This window comes from Toxotes jaculatrix, chromosome 18 (genome assembly GCF_017976425.1).
Source record: "Toxotes jaculatrix isolate fToxJac2 chromosome 18, fToxJac2.pri, whole genome shotgun sequence".
Classification (NCBI taxonomy): domain Eukaryota; kingdom Metazoa; phylum Chordata; class Actinopteri; family Toxotidae; genus Toxotes; species Toxotes jaculatrix.
In genome coordinates this window covers 5,885,966-5,904,325 of record NC_054411.1, presented here as the reverse complement: position 1 = coordinate 5,904,325, position 18,360 = coordinate 5,885,966, and the positions used below count along the sequence as shown (strand labels likewise).

The window sequence follows — 18,360 nt, the reverse complement described above, 5'->3', positions numbered from 1 at the left end:
ACGTCACGTCAGTCACATCATTCTCCGTGAAGAATTATAAATCTGATGACCCGCCGCCTCAGTCTCGCAAACAAATAAAACGTTGTCACATCATGTGACATGGTTTCGTACGGAAGTAGAGGCGATCTAAACAGACAACAAGATGGCATCTCACCCGGGAGGAGACGATAAAGGTACTAGCTAGCATCAGCAATATTATAATATTAAACTGGGCGTGACAGCGTCGCAAACTGTTTGGCAGACAAACACAGCATGACACTTTAACAATTAACCCTTGTCTTATGGTTGTAGCGTGCTTGCTAGCTAGCGCTAACATTAATTGAACTGAGGTTAGCTTTACGTTCGCTAGCACACCGCGTTAGCTTGATTAGCTATAACAGTGAGTTAGCAAATATGTTGGGGCAAAACCGAAACGTAGATATGACTAGGCTACCTCCTTTCATCTCGAAGATGTCAAAGTCCCTCGATCTCCCTCGGCAGAAATAAAATGTTATATAGCCGCCCCAATGTCTAAACGGAAAATTAACTTAAGCTAATTGATTTAGCCAACAACTAGGACTGTTGATGTTGTATTCTGCCTTTGAATACAATGCCTTCTTTTACGTACGAACACAATGGATATCAAGAGAAAAGCACGGCGGTAAATGTGAAAATAATCAACACCAATACAAGGCTTTCTTACGTTACTGTAACGGTAGCTCGTTTAAACAAATTGTAAAGTGTGATCTAAGACTCAGATCGAACTACAAGCGAAGACGCTGTTACACGGGCACAAATTCTTCAGTTATTCCCTAATTTATTTCAGGTATGAGGTGAATGTGCTTTATCGGCATTTGGATGATTTAAGACGATCCTTTGTCTTTCAGGAAATGCCAAAGATCAGATATTGGAAGTTGGAGCTATTTTGTTAAAGGAGTAAGTATGTACTTATACACCTTGCCTCCTTTTATCGATCTCTTGACTCTATGACCAGTCATACATACTACTGTGTATGTGCCCCCTTGTCTAGTTTCATCTATGAGCGGGTCCAGCGGCATGGAGACAGCAATACCGTAGTGACCAGGGCACAGCTGGGCGGAGGAGAGCTGTGTGACCCAAACCACAAGAAGCTCGCCCAGTGCCTGCAGCAGATTGGAGATGAGTTGGATGGAAATGTAGAGCTCCAGAGGTAGGCTACCTGTCTGTATACCTACCTGCATAATACTTTAATTATATACTTGAATATAATTCAAGTATTATGAGTTATTAGGTTTATGACTTATAAGGTTGAAAGGTTTTACCAATAATAACTGAATAATTAGCCTGTCACTAATCGCTCAGTGTTGGTTTCCCCAGGATGATAAATGACTCTTCACTCAGTCCCACAAAAGACATGTTTATCAGAGTTGCCGTTGAGATCTTTTCAGATGGAAAATTCAACTGGGGCAGGGTGGTTGCACTGTTCTACTTTGCCTGTCGACTCGTCATCAAAGTAAGTGAAGTAGCTGCATTGTACATTACTTTATTATGAAAACAAAGAGGACATGTCTGTGTTATGGAATTATTGTTGAACAAAAATCTAAAGCGTCTTCCCTTCACACCTTCTCAGGCTCTTCTCACCCAAGTTCCTGATATCATCAGAACCATTATCAACTGGACCATGGACTATCTCCAAGAAAATGTGATCAACTGGATCAGGGAGCAAGGTGGCTGGGTAAGGAACTAACTCATTAAATGCAGTTCAGTCACAGCACAGATTGGTAATTGAGCTTCTGCTCCTGATTGCTTGTAAGACACATGTTAATGGTTGTGTCTGTTTTTTGATTTTTAGGAGGGTATTCGCTCCTACTTCGGCACGCCTACATGGCAAACGGTGGGGGTTTTCTTGGCTGGTGTTCTCACCACTGTACTAGTCATTCGCAAGATGTGAGGGTCATAAGAACCGCAGACAGGAGAAAGGCAGGAAAAACTACGACAGAAAGAAATGGGGGCAGGCACAAATGTATAAAAGGACAACAGAAAGAAGTTATGGGCGACTGAACAAGTTGAATAGGATGAACTTGTATTTGGAAAAGGAGAACCACTTCTGCCTTCCATTAATTTCTAAGGACTGGGAGTTCGACTGAGCGCGCTGTCATACCCATTACCTGTATGCCACTGATGAACTAAGCTTTGCATGATCACATGCACTCAATGCAGTGGGTGGAGAGGTTGTCAGACTTGAACAGGGAATGCATTTTAAATAATTTATTTTTTACTTGGTACAGATTTAAAAAGTCACTGCATTCTGTTTTCTGCCCTAAAATATATATGGACTAATTTTTTTTTTTCAAGAGTTTCCTCTCTGTGTTATTTTCATTGTAGTTTTATTTTTTTCCACTCAGCTTGCTTTTCTGATCTTCCCATTCTCTCCATCCATCTCACCATGATGTCTGTATGCAAGTTATTTCATCTTCATATGTATTGTGCTTACTATTGTATATCTGTAATCTCCTAGCAATGAACATGTTGGAGGGTGGTCACGTCCCATAAAGCTAAAAAGATATTTTTGAAAACATAGAACAGATTTAGCAAGAACATGGTATAAATAAAGAGAAGTTACTCATCTGATAATAATTGGGTTCAGACAACCCCAAGTAATTTCTCCCCTTTCTTCCCGTGAATGCACAACTCAGCCTTATTTCAGTGGATAACAAAAGTGCCACAGCAGGGACTTGTGTAAAAAGTCATATAATTGCAGCAAAATGACAGACAACTGATTCTAAATCCTGGCCGTGTCTACCATTCGATGATATGCTGTCTTTGGACATTTTGACCAGCATTGTGACCGTAATGTGGCTCCCAGTAAGATAAATCTTACCAATTATTTTTGTCTGTTGTGAATGGAGCCACAAGTCATGAAATTGATGCCTCCTGTAGTCTGTGGAAGAAGTTCCACTGCAGACACAGAAAGCACTGGATTGCTCACAGATGCTTACCTCACTTTATACACATTCAAAGTACTGTATTTTTACCTGAGTTATTCAAATTACAATCTTATCTACACAGTAAAAGGCTTTTTATACATTTTTCTTGTTTGTCAGTGCCTTGGTGTTTTTTTTACTCTGAAATCACTTTGATATTCTCAAATTTTCACTGTTTTTTTATCATATTTGTAAAGCTGAAATTAGTTTGAAGTCTCCTTGAAAATCTTTTTGCAGTGACCTTGTATGTTATAATATGAAAAAATAAAATCTTTTAACTGTTACTCTGGAGTTGGACATGAATTAATTACTGGAGGAATGAGGATTATATTCAAGAGGCTTACAGCAGCATCGCCGCCCCAGTACATTCATAATGTTGGGGCAAAAATTATAAATTTAGTCTTGAGGGAGGTTTTTGGAGGGATAGGTTAGTGCATTTTCTGAGACAATTTGTAAACTAGCCTGGCCTGTTGGCAGCACATGAGTAAAGTTTTGTTTGTACGTCCAAAATGGACAGGGTTCATGCTATGCCAAGCCTGAATGTTTTCACGCAATTTCATGGTAATCTTGATTTAGATCTTGTGTGCAGGTAGAAAATTTAGCCTGATAATGGTGGTAGAAAGGTCAATGTGGCCAACCACAACCGCTGATATTCAACCTGTGAGGTTGTGAATATCACTTGCAAATGTCATGAAAATCCAGGCATTACAGTAGTTCTCTGGCAGCTTTGAGTAAGACTTTTCAGTCTTTTAAGACTTGGTCATGGGCACATGTACATTTTGTACACAGCCTAAAAAGACTTTAACAACATTTAAACCCAGATAAAGTAATTTGAATGCAACCTGAATTTTCATACGCAGTTTGTGGATTGTGAACTAATTGATCGGTGAATGAAGTGAATAAGTGAGATCAATACTGTATCAAATTGCATAGTTCAGTCTACTGTTTATTGATTCCATACAAGCAACATGTAAACATCACAGTATTCTCAGCACTTTGATTTATGGCTGCTTAAAAGACAAAAGGCTGTGTAACAACTGCCATTAGGGCATTTAAAACATGAGGCATTTCAGCTAGATCTTTTTACCCCTCATGAATACACGGTCCTCAAACTGCAAGACAAATGAAAGGCATACGTTTAAAACAATTCAACACAAGACAATAGGATCAACAGTCACAATAACACTGGCCAATGGAAGGAGAGAGTTGTTGGCTTTTATCTCGTCTCCATCACTCCATCTCTGACCCTCCACCTCCAGGCGAGGCTGGAGTCTGGAGCAGGAACACAGCAGAGCTCCAGACCGGACTCCTGTATCTCCTCATCATGAGCGATCTGCTGACCCTGATGAGTCTCCAGAGTGAAAACTCTCTCAGAGATCTGAAAAGAAGAAGCACACATTAAGCATTTAAACAAGTGTAACTTTGCAACACTGAAATGGACCAACACGAATTGCTCGTCTCGGCACGAGTGTGTAATGCTGCTCGCCCTCACCTGATCACTGATTCCAGTGGCGATGTGGCCCACCTTCACCCGGCGTGTCTCTCTGATCCGAATGCTTCTCCTGCTGAAGTCTCTGATGCAGACATCCACCCCTGAGCGATTCACATAGCAGAGAGGCACGTGATGTCAGGGAAAGAGTGTCACACGTTACAGTTAAAAGAAGAGCTATGTTTTCATCCCACCTTCAAAACAACAGGGCGGTGGCAGCTGTGTGTGACCCAGAAAATCCATACTGAAGACCTGAACATCTGGCTGACTGTTGTAGGAGAAGACACCAGAGCTGAAGTCGTCTCCCGGGCTCAGGGACCAACGGCCAGAGTCCTGGGATACATTTTTAGAAGAGGAGCACAAGCCAAACATTGAGTCTGTTAATACTTCTGCCAAAATGGATGACCACCAAACATACTCTTTGTTTACAGGGGCCCCAATTTCTGGAGTACTTTTATTTTGAATTATGTTGAATTTTGGATCTATGTGTAGCAAGACAATGATATCTCAGACCCTGATTATCTGGAAAAATCAATCTTACTTCAACCATTTGTCTTCTGCATGCTGTGAAGCAAATAAGAAACATACTTGATTGTGTATTTTAAGTTACCTTTTTGTCCCACGGTTCCCAATTTGAATAAGCTTCACTGCTGAGACAAGACAAGAGCTGCACCTGCATCTCGGCAGACTGAGGCTGGGACAGACTGCTGAGGTAGAAATCTGCAAAGAAAAGAGAGAAGGATGAGCAGAGCTCAAACATACACTAGACTGGACACAAGAAGCAGATGATCGAAAGAAACCTCACCTCGCTCCAGTTTCCGCAGCTCAAGTTCAGACACAGTGGTTATCTTGTTGCTCCTCTTGTGGTTTGGCTCATAGATCAGCGTTTGTGGACAGAACGGCGAGCCTCGCTTTGAATCATTAGAATCAGCTTCCTCCTCATCATCTAGCTCCTTCGTCCTCCTCCCTACTATGATCTCCTTCTCCACAAACTCTTGATGTTCCTCTTCATCGCCACAGTCAACACTGCTATTGATGAGCTGAAGGGAGTCAGGAGGTTTGTTGGCAATGTACAGGGGCTCGGTGTACGTTCCCTTCACTGGGCTGGTGAGTCCTCCAACTGCAGTCACACAAACACATTTCATTAACTCTTAACAAACTTCTGATGATGATGCATTCAATTGAGCTTGGTCACTCAGGTTGATTTTGATCTCACGTTGATTTTCTTACTGCAGTTCCTTTCAACATTGTTCTCTGGCTGTCCAGTCACCACATTATTCATTAAATTGCACTACTGCCAACTACGCTGCTACCATACTGCACACTCTGTAATGTACATAGGTTTTTCTTTTCTTTTCTTCAATTTTATTTATACCGGGATATAGGGTTAGTATATAGGTTTTATAGGTACATAGGTTTTACTATTCTATCTTTTTTTTGTTTTTTTTTACTTAATGGCACCTCTCACTTGGTGAAGGAGAAACAGTATTTCGATTTGCCTGTATGTCCTGCACATATAGCAAATTGACAATGAAGAATCTTTGAATCTTTGAAAAAAAAAAAAAACATTCCAGCACAGACAAGATCTGAGTTGATAAAAATGTTGATACGCTCATCTGAGTCAACTGCAGTTATGACTGTCAGCTCAAAGCAATAAGCTAAAGAGCAGGAGTGGAAAGAAATGTGGTGAGTGGTTGGCAGAGTGCTGTTATTGCCTTGGGTTTTGGAAAGCACAAAAATAATGTAATTTTAATCTCAATTGTTTTAACTGTATTTTTCTTTTACTTCATTATGCCCTCTCTATTTCTGAAACCAAACCTTCACCATGGGATGCATCCCTTGCATTGGCAAGAACACTACAAACAAATGCAGTGCAAGTTTAGTTACCTTCTTTCAGGGCTCTGTTAGTTTTTTCTTTGAGGTCAGATGCTGACGCTCGCTTAACTGGATCTTTCTGGAGCCCTGCTTTGAGCACTTCAGCTGTGAGAGGGCTACAGTCAGGTGGGATCTCTCTCAGAGGTGGAGGCTCATTGGCAATCTGTAACCGTCACAAAAAGGGGATTGGGTCAAAGTCTGAAATAAATCCTGTGAAGAGCAGACTGAACATCTGTGATGAAACAGCAGTATGTGGTGTCTGTGTGTTACTGTGAAGGATACCTTCAGGTAAAGTCTACAGGTGTAGTATCGTGTCCAAGGTTGACACCCGTTGAGCATGTGCAGCAATGCACAGCAGCTGCTCCACACATCTGCTTTGGCTCCGCGGGGTTCCCCTTTAACGATCTCAGGGGCCATATGGGTCTCTGTGCCCTTTAGTTCTGTATCGGATTACATTGGGAAAACAATGGATTAAGACTATGGAAGTGGATAAGTTACACATCTTCTTCACAGAATCACTGAGGTTACACAGTATTTACCATTGGATCCATTCAGGCTCTGTCCCTGATTGTCAAGCCTCTCTGCATGTCCGAAGTCACACAGGAAGGTGTCTCTACCGTCCTCCGACAGCAACACATTATCAGCTGTGGGAAACAAGCAGAGACAAATGATCCACTGTATTAATCGCTTAGGTCAACATTTGTTGTTTTTAAACGTGCTCCATAAATAAGCTGACTTGGCATGAATAATCTTGGCACTGCTCAGTGCTCTCAGTGGCACTTGTTTGATTTCCATAACTTGTACAGATGGTACACTTGGTAACAGAGCAGCTGCACAAACATGAAACACTCTACAGACAAAGGAGCTAAATGAAGTGAAATATGGAGTCACGGGAGAAACAGCTGCTGTAGAAAACACTTTGATGTGGAATAAATGTGGAGAGCAGTAAACAGGCAGCAGATAAGGGCATTTGGCGTTATTGCCTCGTTTTCCCAGAGACATTACAGACACCAGGTGGCGCCTGAGCTGCAACACCACAATCATGTTTTTTGCCTGCCCTGCAGCTTTTGTCTGTTTTTGTTCTTCCTCTATGTAGTTCCCTTTCTGTGTTTTTCCTTTCCGTCATTTTTTTATACTTTTCACGACTTCATTTTCATCCTCTGCCTTTTCTCTGTCCTTGTACTTTTTCTCCTGTCGTTCTCACTCACGCTACTTCCTGCCCCCCCCCCCCCCCTCCCCCCACTGTTTCGATCTCTCCCTTTTTTTTCTTGCTCTCCTGATTCTGTGCACATGCGTGTTTCTAAAGAGCAGCGGTGAGTCACACTGTGGGAAATTCCCAGCTCGTCGTTTTCTCTGTGGTAGTCTGGTTTCAGGTGGTGAAGATCAAATCTAGGCTGTGTGACACTTGTGTTCCACGCAACAGCTGCACATAGGCACAAAATCCTCTCTCTGATGAGAACTAATTAAAAATCTGACTTACTCTCTCTGTATGTTTTTATCTTTCACTAGATACCACAAGTAAAAGCCAAGCTGACACTTTGTTTTACTTAGTTTAGCTTCTTGGAGCTGTGAAGTTAAGCTTTAAAGTGTTTATGGGCTGAATCCAACCTCCAGTGTTCTGGTGTAATCATTGTTGTTACTTTTTTTTTTTTTTTTTACCAAATTTTAGATAATTCATTACTAAAATTTAGATTTAGATTTAGAGTTTTCACGTTTTGGGAAAAAAGATAACAGAATCTGCCTCTTGCTTCGTTTTGTCTTAATTTGGTTTATTTGAGATTAATTTGAGGTTAGAAGTACAATGTTTTCTTATGTGTGTAGATCTTTATAAAACTATTTTTAGATATAATTGCATTTCAGTCAGTAACTACATTACTTAAGGATACACCTTCAAGATATCAAATCAGTTTTCATTATGGCGTCATCATTAGGGTTTTGACTTTTTAGAATAACTCAGATGAGACTTGAACGTTTCGTTTAACTGTCGTGTATTTGTGAAAAAGAAATTTAGTGTAACATACCTTTAATATCTAGGTGCACCACTTTTTTCTTCACCAAGTACTCCAGCGCTGTTAAGACTTGTGAGTGGTAGTGAAGACTTAAATCCTCTGGCAGCCGGCCACGCTCGGCTATCAGCTGGCCCAGGGAGCCTGGAATAACAGATAAGGTCAGAGCAGGACAAAGACTACGTCTTGCTAATGTTTGTCAACACACAGTATGTGATTCAAATCTTCCTTCAGCTATTATGGCCTGTGAAGAAGAGTTTTAAGCAGAAGCGCAGTTTGATGACAAAGGAAAAAAGCGTGAGGTGTGTCACAGTGTTTATCAAGCAGGCATCTCCCATTTCAGATGTTTGGCATAATCTGGCTGCCAGAAAGCTCAACAGTCATTTCTGGCATCCCAGAACCACCCACTTCCACGGTGTCGCATTTTTGTACACTTGAACTTTGTTATCCTCACAGTGTACACGTTTTTGCGCTTCATTCATCAAATCCCACCAAACTATTTTCAACTTCATTCACCATCTGAACAGCAGCAGTGAGTGTTGTCAGAATGTGCTGTGTGTATAAGGGAAGAAGCGTTTACCGGATTTGTGGTCCATGAAAAGGATAACATTCGGCCCCTCTCTGATAACTCCAAAGAGTTCCACCACACGAGGAGATCTGAGGGCACTCCACGCACCCACCTCCTCACTGCTGAACCTCTTCAGGGCGATCTGTGAAGAAAGGATGGAACAAATGATTCACAGAGAACACTTTTAAACTAGGCAATGGAAAAGAAAAAACAAAGAGGAAGATGTGTTCTGTGTTACCTTTTTGACAGCAAATCTGAAGCCTGTGTTGACATCTTGAGCAGTGTGCACTTCGCCGTAGGAGCCTTCCTTGACAAAGTGTGTGAGGACAAACTCCCTCCCTTCCTTGTACTCAGAGTCTATGGGCTGAATTTTCTGTCGGGAAAAGAAAGAAACAAGTTTCAAGTTTGGATGAAACACATTTTGAACAGAAGACAGGACACAGACTGAAGTAAAGCAGAACATACATCATTGTAAAAGATGATTCCCTCGTTGCAGACAGACTCAGCTGCTGAGAGCTCATCTTCCTCCTCTCTTGCTTCCCGCTCCACATCTTTGAAAAAGGGCCCTGCGTAGCATGGGTCCCCCTGACTGACGCTGCCCCGGAGGCCAGCAAGGGCCAGTGAGCAGTCTCCCACACTGCTGAGGGAGTCTGAGTCGCTGACCTGCCCAAAGGAACAGAGACTGGAGAGGGGACCACAGACCGGGTCCCTCCAGTTCAGAGGGGAGCAGCTGGAACCTGTGCTGTAAATCTGTCCACTGTAGAGAGGAGGTCCTCTGTCCTGCTCATCTGAGCTTGCAATGCTGCGACAGCAAGAAGAACTAAGTCTGCTTCTCCCTCCAAGAGAGAACTCCTACAAGAGACAAACAAAAAGCACGGTGGGTCAAACTACATGGTGTTTACATTCTCATATGAGCTAATGTTTGTATGGAAAAGGCTAGAGATCAAGCAGGATCTTCAGGAACTGCCAAAGAATGTTTCAATTTATCCTCGCAGATGATTCACAACAAAAACCCCACAAGCGTTCTCAGTTCCTTTAATAATACAAAAGCGTACTGTGTACCAACCTACTTCCTACTGGCAAGTTCGATTGTTTTTTCACATGTACATCTCTCACCTGGATCTGGGCCAGAGAACTTCCACTCTCCTGTTCAGGGACACCAGAGGGCATTCGATTTCTGTGTCGCTGCTTCTCCCTCTTCTTCTCCAGCCTTTTCTTCCCCTTACGCTTCTGTCTCTTCCTGTTCTTTTTCCTGGGACTGAGCTGTGCCGATGAGCTGCTTGGCTCCTGGACAGAGGCGGTTGTTGGGCACGCCACGTTGTTGTGCTCTGAGGTAAGGCTGATGCCAAAAAAAAAAACAATGGCAACAACATGAATCCCAGACATGGCTTTAAACAATTCAGTATAACTGATGTAAATAAATATGAAGTGTGAAATGCCAGAAATGTTGTCAAAGTAATGTCATACCTGATGGAGAAGCAGTTGGGGGATGGAACAAAGGATCGTTCAGAACCAGATGGGCTAAACTCTTGGGAGTCCTGGGTTTCACCTGAGGAGAGCACAGGGTTAAATTCTGTCCAGGCACAGTTATTTGATGTGTCATATTATTTTTAAAAAAATCAAAAAGATATATTTACATTCAGCCTGAGCAATGAAGGTTGAGGTCCTCACAGGCATTTTGCCCACTTGCTCAGCAGTTCCATGTGTCAAGAGCTTATTTAGTAAAGGGTAGAAATCTGAGTAGCCCATCTTGCTCTCCTTCCCCTTCTCAGGCTCCTGGTCAGTGGGTGAGCGAGAGGAGCATGACCCCTTCAGATCAGCCTGAGGTGTCCCGGAGAATGGTGCTGTTGAGTTGAGAATCCTCTGCCTCACCGCCATTTCATCTGCTGGCTCTGGAAAGAGATCCACAAGCACCTGATAAGTCACACAACAATACACCGTGTTTATACCGTAAATCCCACGGTCCCCTGCCTATCCACATTAGTGAGTGATATTTACAAATGCTGTCAAGTTTGTGAAAACTGTTTCCCCATAATGCAAAGGACGTTGCAAAGTGTTGTTTTTGTCTTTGTTGTTTTTTTCATTTAATACCAAAAGGTTCAAGGCTTTGCTCTTGTCAGCAGAGATATGCACACTCTTCAATGGAACAATGCCAGGTTTTGTAGAGTGGTTAAGTACATATTAATCTGCTTCTTCTTTGCTTGTTTAAAGTTTAACAAGCCCTGTCAGTTCAGGAGCATGATGATCACTTGAACGTCAAAACGAACTGAAACTTTGAAAGTTTGCGGTCGGCAGATAGGACAGGAAATTCAACCCTGGCCTTGTTGTGACAGTTGCAACTGTATCAAAAGCAAGTACTCTTTTTTTCAGCCAGAGGAGGTAAACTATGGCACATTAGGCAGGGCTGGGCTGAATTTCCAATAAAGATATGCATTACTGCCTGCCTGTGGTTTGGAGGTTATAATCAGGAGAGCATGTACCACTGTAAAATCAACACACTCGGACACACTGCTTTTATTTCAATGCTGGTTAAATGCAGTTTGAAAGGCACAAACTGAGAACAGGGACTACAGTTGCAGCGTATTACGTCAGCGCTTCAACTACACTCGATCGCAGCATCTCACTGACACTAAACTTTTAACTCTTTCTGCACATTTACAGACAGATGTTCTTGACATAGGTCATACAAGGAATCAAATTAATCCTGAGATCTTGACTTAAAGGAATCACCTAGCTGCCAAAAAAAAAAAAATTACCCCAGTAATTTCTGCATATTCTTGCTCTTGACAATACTGACAGTAATGTTAAAGAAAAACTGACATCAAACTGTTGTCAGCTTTTAATTAAAGCTGTTTAAGTTTAGTAATGTCATTACCTTGTGTGCCGACTTCATGCACTGCAAGATTATCTAGAGCGAATCAAATCAACTGCCACTTCCTTCTTAAGACGCTGCATCTATGCTTTGAAAGAAAGGCGCAACACCACACCCCAATGAATTTACGTGGAAAGGAAATAGAGAAAAACCCACTGCAATAAACACAACCAAAGCCAAAACCAAGCCTGTGTATGTGTGAGGCCGAGAGGCGTGAAGACATACCAACGGATGCCAGTCTGAGCTGTTATCGCTCTCCCCCTCTGAAAAACCGTTCATCTATTTCAGAAAAACTAGGTGCTCTGTTTGTCTGCCTCGTCCTTCATGGTCTGATTCTCAGCAACGTCTCGGCTCTGTCCTTGTTACTCTGCTCTCAGCTCTGCCTGATGCTGGCCGTGAGCCAACCGGGGGAGGAGCTGGCTGACAATGACTTATGGGAAATGCATCTCCACTTCCCCATATTCCCCCCTCCCTCTGTCCTCTCCAAACAGGGCTGGCTTACTTGATCTTCCCTCTGACTAGATTAAAAGGATAACATGTTTGGTTATGCTTTTGATGATCAATGCAAACTACATTCATTGACAAAACCAGAATGTTGGCTCTCTGTGGCTCACGCCTATCAAGATATTTTATGCTAAGAGGAAATGATGGATATGATCATAATAGCACGCAAAGTCATGTAAAAAAGCAGAATATAAAAATAAGATGTTAAGTTAAAACACAACAGAACCACATTACTCTGTGCATGTTGTTAAAAGAGACATTGCCATCTTAATGAGAATGCGCTCTGTAGCCAACTAATATATGAGTCTGTCACATTATGTCATACCTCCACACACTCTCCACCTTACGTCATGCCATTAAAACTAATAACAACACTTCAGGAGTTTTCTTTTCAGGAGTTTTCTTTTCTTCAAACTTCCCACTCTCACATTCAAAAAAATGTGAATATCTGATATTACATGGTTCTTCATATGGAAAATATTTACCACAAGGAGAATTTAGAGCAAGCATGGGAACTGTCACTTGAAATGCTAGGTGTTTTCTGTATCTATCAGAAATAATCTCACTTGCTTTTCTTTTCAGCAGCAAAACAACTTACGCAAGTGAAAACCGCTACAGAACACAGGAAATTCAGAATACCACTTGAGAGGCTTTGCTACAAGCCATAAACGAAGAGCTAAAGGCAAGTTGCGCACTGCTTCCTTCATGATAAGAAAACTGCTTGTTGTCATGGCAATGATCTGTGTACACTGTCATAGCCAGTTAGGATTTGTTTGCATCGCATTTCCAGCAGCAGTGATTCACCTTGAATCAACAGAACAATGCAAAAGTTGCAGGTATTAGCAGCAACAGACACCATGGATCAACACAATATAGCAGCATACAGTGAAATAATGCAGTTAGGGATGCAACTAACACTTATTTTTTATCATCAATTAATCTTCCAATTATCTTCTTAATAAATCCTTTCATCTATAATTGAAACAATTTGTCATTAATCAATGAATTAATCTGCAATGAAAATCCCAAAATTCTCAAATGTGAATCTTTTCTGGTTTTCTTCTACAAAAGTAGAGTTGTAATGAGAAAAGTAAAGTTGTAATGGGTATTTGCTGACATTCTGTACCTCAGTTGATTACAATTGATTGATTACAACACACTCAGGGAAAGGTAGTAAATTGAGCAAAAAAAAAAAAAAAAATCCTAAGGTTGATTGATTATCAAAACAGTACTTTTCTGTTAGTCAAATACAATCCAATACAACACAACCACTAACTACTGCCTTCAAATCTGCAATCAAGCTGAATCAACACACCTCTGACACTGTCAACAAAAACAGGAACACTATATGCCTCACAGAGATAAGCGATAAGACTGGTTGCAGGGCTGTTGCATTGGTTCACATTAGAATGCACAAGTGTACCTAATTAACTTGCAGCCCTGAGTATATGCACAATAACCTTAAGCCTTGAATTCAAATGGGTGCAATCAATTATAATCTTGTTTTGCAGAGAAATCCTGAGCTTACCACCATGTACAGTCAGTGACCATACCGAGCAAACTTCTGCTGTACACCCACACAGATTAATGAAATTCCAAAGCTTTTACTAAGGACATTGAAAAGGGACTCAACCTGAAGTTGGCCAGAGAATACACACAGCCGAGCATTCCTTAAGGGAAACGCCGGCTGCTTCTCAGGAAAAGGTTGTGCACCATACATGTCCAGAACATTTAAGAAAATGTGCATGCTTTGATTGCATGTAGAGGTTAAAGTGCTACTCACACTATTCAGTCACACCTGTCTGTCTCTTATCAACTTCCCTTTTCCTCCTCATTATTTTCTACAATGAAGGGATAGGATATTTATGCAGTTAAGAACAAAAAGCCTGACTAACAGTCACTGTGCATGCATATGTTTCATTATGGGGTCAAGTTATCTTGCACTATGAACACGTAAATGAATTGTGGGCTCTGGATTAGATCAAAAAACGTAGGAGACAATTAGATCTCTGCTTGTTATTATTGCTGTTTGTCTGAATACCTCTGGGTTTTGAATTGTGGGTCAAACAAAACAAGAACTCTAAAGACCTTAAACTTTGGGAGAAGTTTCTAGGTTGACTAATGTAGAAAATAATGATATTTAAATATGTTCGGCCCTGCTGTACATACTATGCCAAATGGCTCGTTTAATAGAGAAAAGCTGTGATTGACTCACTATCGAGTTGGGTAAGACCTTAACACTGCGATACCACTCCCAAGTCACAACTGCACAGACTCTGACTCTGACATCACCCGTGTATGATGGCAGCACAAGTATCTGGGTCAATTTGGTTTCATTTTTGTACAGAGGTGTCCTCCATCTTCATATACAGTCATTGGGCTGCAATAAATGACTGTTTTCATTATCAATTAATCTTTCATTTTCTCCATTAATCGCAACAAAATGTCAGAAAATAGTGAAAAATGCCCTTTATAATTTCCCACAGCCCAAGATGATGTCTTCAAACAGCATGTTTTGTCAGGCCAAGAGCCCAAAACCCAAAGATATTCAGTTTACTGTCATTTAAAAAGCATCAAATCTTCACATTTGAGCAGCTGTGACCAGCAAATGTGTGGCATTTTGGACTGGAAAGCAGCCACACTATCATCACGATTTAAATCTAGTATGTATAGATGTACACTACTTTGTAGTAGAATGATTATGTAGTGAACCGATTTTACACAAAGTATTTTCTGCACTTTCTCTCTATTTTGCAGATGAAAACAGAACAGAACATTGGCGCCAACAGGACACCACTGGCTCCTCTTTCAGGAGTGGACCCTGGCCAGCGCTGCTTAGCTGTAAATGAGAGCCAGGAGTTTGACTCTGGGCCAAAACAGGTGTGGTATGTTTATGTGCAAGGCGAAGAAGCAGCAATCCTTGCTCTGAACATACATCACAATACCTGTGCGGGCTGATTGGTGTAGACAAGTCTATCTGGTACATATGAGCTAATAATGGCTTAATTACGCAGATAGGACCTGACAATAGCAGATCAGTACTGTACAACATGAAATGAACACAGCAACCGCCCTCATGGGAACGGGCATGCTTCTTAGATGTTTATTTTCAGATTATGATAAGCCTATCTCTTTTTCATAAAGACAAAATAAAGATTAGGAGGTCCTGTCACAAAGCTTCCTTTACAAACAAACGCATCCAGCAACAGCGGATACAAGCAGGACTGCAACAGTTTTAATCAGAGACATCTGGCTTCAATAGGCGTATGTGGTTTTAAAAAAAAAGTTTGGTGACTTGTACTAGCAAACTTCCAGTAACAGCAGCCTAACTAACCTATACCTTTTGTGGCGCCTATCTTTCTTGTATTTAACTCATGTAAAAACCATAGAAATATAGTCCATATCTCCCATTATGTGAATACTTCTTCAAGACTGTACAGATTCTCTATAAGAGCAAAACTATTAAGTTCCTTCTCGCCACATTCACCGCCATTCCGCATAACACTTGGCTCGAAATGGTTCTGCTATTCGTTCAGAAGTAAAGAGATCTGAAATAAGAAACCGTTTTCTCGAGATAAAGCAGGATAGACGGAGGTCACAAAATTGTCTGACATGGTTAATTAAATTAATTTTATGGTAACGATCGACTCTTCACTTACCGAGCTCCCAGTTAGGCGTCGGCTGATGGCGATCATCAGTCTATAGACTGGCTAGAATAATAGCTGGCTTCCGGTTAAATTTAAAAGTATGTTCCCTTAGCTGCAAGAGTAGAGTTAAAATGCATGGTGTGATGATCATCATTATTATTGTTGTTGTTGTTCACGGACTGTACTGACACATTTTGTTGTTACTACGTCTAAGTAACAACTATGTCGAGTCTAAGCAAAATCTTTACTCGTTTTTTAATTTTTTTTTTTTGAGTGACCGTTCTTTTAATTTGAAGCAATCGCCTCGGCACTTCCTGCATGCGCCTGTTTTGAAAATTACAGTTTCTGAAGATGGAGAGAAGGAAGTGGCTGTGAGGTGTGAAATCTGAAGTACAAACAATATCCACAGGTGGATTAATCTCCAGAGGGGCTCCGGGGCCAAAAAAAAAACTTGATGATGATGTTATTATGCGTTAACGCACACATTTTTCTTTCCTTTGATATTTTTCTTGTTAATGTGTTAATGTGTTGTTTTCTATCCAGTACTATTTCCCTGTTTACCTCAAACTTCGCAGGTGTTGTTTGTTCTCTTTTCTGATAATTATAAGGATTCTTTGCTATTAATGAACTCACCGGATAACACTGTATTTTATCTGCACATGGAGTACTCCTATTCTGAATAGGGTTACCTGTATTGACACAAATGTACCACAAGATGGAGTCATAAACTATGGACCAAAGGAATTCAGTACACTTTGCTTAACATAACATTATAGTCTGTCTGATGGGCAGACTGTGGTACTTATGTGTTATTACATGTAACTGTAGTAAATAATAAGTTAAAGAGTACTGGTGCCTTCACCAGTACTCATCAATCAGTTGGTGTCACCAGTCTAAAATAAATCTCTGTTTCTTATATCAACATGTCATGGCATATTGTCCAAGTTGTTTGAGCAGTTTAATCCAGAAATGTGCTGGAAGTTCTTTGTCTGCATCATGTGCCAAAGAGGATATTGATGATCTGGTAATTTCCCCTTTCTCAAAACCGAGTAAAGTTCCTGGATATCTTCTTGTTTAGTGTCTTGTATGAACAAAAGCCAAGAGATTTCGAAGGCAAACCATGGAAGTATTTGGTTAAACAAAGCAAGCAGAAGAGCAGATTTGTGTCTCTCACTCCTGGAAATCATTTGTTTAGAGCATAAATTATGAAAGCAAGAAATGTGAGCAATTTGATATGTGCAAATTTGATGAACCCTTACATAAAGCCATCAGAGGACAAAATTATGCAATATGTTAAAAAGATAGGAAAAACTACAGGTGCTCTTCTAGCTTTTTACTCTAAAACAATAAGCTACACCTTTGTCAAGTCAGGTACCCAAAAAGGTAACAGTTAGTCCTGTCTCATGCTATACATAGATTTTCTATGTTTTAAAATTTGATGGATAGTTTAATCTGTAAGATAGCCATGTTCTGAAGGAAGACAACACATAGTCTACTTGTATATCTATCTTTGATTCCGAGGGGATTCACTGTTGTTGTGACCTGGCTGAAGCGGCCACAACAAAAAGGAGACATACCTCAGGAAGCAGTTAATTACATTAACAAAGATAGCATAAGAAAACCCAGGATGTGGGGTGTCTGTGGAGGGGAGCAGACAGTGGTTGGTGTGAAGCCAAGATTTTTGTAACCTGGAAAACAGTGGGAGCCACAGGTGTTCGACAGCTGTTAGACCAATCAGTTACCTGCTGTCCTAGGAATAATACTACCTGCATAGAGGGTTTGTTTTTTTTTTTTTTTGCCAAAAGATTTGCCATTACATGTAGAACACATGAGCACAACTAAAACAAAAAACTAGAATATGTTAACTTGGGCTTCAGGGAACACTGATGGGGATTTTTCAGTGTACCAATTACTTGACAGAGAAAATATTAAAGCAGCTTGATAAAAAACAATTTCACAACAAATGAGCATAATACAAACTAAATACATGAAGGTATTAAAATGTTAAATAATAATGGTTTTATTCTATATTCTATATTAGTAGATTAGTAGTATTAGTAGATTTTTTAAAAATTGCCCCTTTCTAAAACAGGACTACAAAATTACCTAATAACGCAGAGGTAATGCATTTGTTTATACTGTACTTTACTGGTGCAAATTTCCAAATAAATGTGCAAATTCTTAAATTAACATAACTAGCTGAAATAGGTAGGCTGGTTTTGGGGCCCCTGACGGTCTGGGGCCACTAGGTAGTTTCCTCCCCTTGCCCACTGTGCCATTCATTCTAGTCCGCATCCATTATTTTACAGTAAATATGTTAGCTTCGTCAGTGGACCAAAACTGTAAACATACAAATAAACTACAGATATTTCATTATTAATATGGCTTAACGAAATTCCCATAGCTGACACTGTAACATGTTGATGGAAATGATTGGTGAAATGCCAGTTCAGACAG

At 40.7% G+C, this 18,360-nt stretch overlaps 2 protein-coding genes across 6 annotated transcripts; one reads left to right on the top strand and one right to left on the bottom strand.

Moving 5' to 3' along the window:
* Window positions 1-8: 8 nt before the first annotated feature.
* On the top strand, window positions 9-3,226 carry LOC121199027 (apoptosis regulator BAX-like). The gene is made up of 6 exons (XM_041063468.1): window positions 9-173; window positions 867-915; window positions 1,010-1,168; window positions 1,336-1,471; window positions 1,589-1,693; window positions 1,811-3,226. The coding sequence occupies exons 1-6, from the start codon at window positions 143-145 to the stop codon at window positions 1,907-1,909; spliced, it is 579 nt and encodes a 192-aa protein (XP_040919402.1). The 5' UTR covers window positions 9-142; the 3' UTR covers window positions 1,910-3,226.
* A 636-nt stretch (window positions 3,227-3,862) lies between these two features.
* On the bottom strand, window positions 3,863-15,950 carry map3k14a (mitogen-activated protein kinase kinase kinase 14a). 5 transcript variants are annotated; one of them, XM_041063184.1, is made up of 16 exons: window positions 15,916-15,950; window positions 10,518-10,772; window positions 10,348-10,429; window positions 9,997-10,219; window positions 9,346-9,732; window positions 9,119-9,253; window positions 8,893-9,022; window positions 8,328-8,456; window positions 6,846-6,950; window positions 6,589-6,746; window positions 6,319-6,469; window positions 5,237-5,551; window positions 5,042-5,151; window positions 4,626-4,764; window positions 4,435-4,535; window positions 3,863-4,320 (listed from the first exon to the last, which is right to left on the bottom strand). In XM_041063184.1, exons 2-16 carry the CDS (start codon window positions 10,756-10,758, stop codon window positions 4,159-4,161), a joined length of 2,568 nt encoding a protein of 855 aa, XP_040919118.1. In that variant the 5' UTR covers window positions 10,759-10,772; window positions 15,916-15,950; the 3' UTR covers window positions 3,863-4,158. The 5 variants fall into 5 exon arrangements, with proteins under 5 accessions (XP_040919118.1, XP_040919115.1, XP_040919117.1 ...); XM_041063181.1 differs by lacking the exon at window positions 15,916-15,950 and adding an exon at window positions 11,978-12,116 and having other exon boundaries at window positions 10,518-10,794; XM_041063183.1 differs by lacking the exon at window positions 15,916-15,950 and adding an exon at window positions 11,978-12,116.
* Between the last annotated feature and the right edge of the window lie 2,410 nt (window positions 15,951-18,360).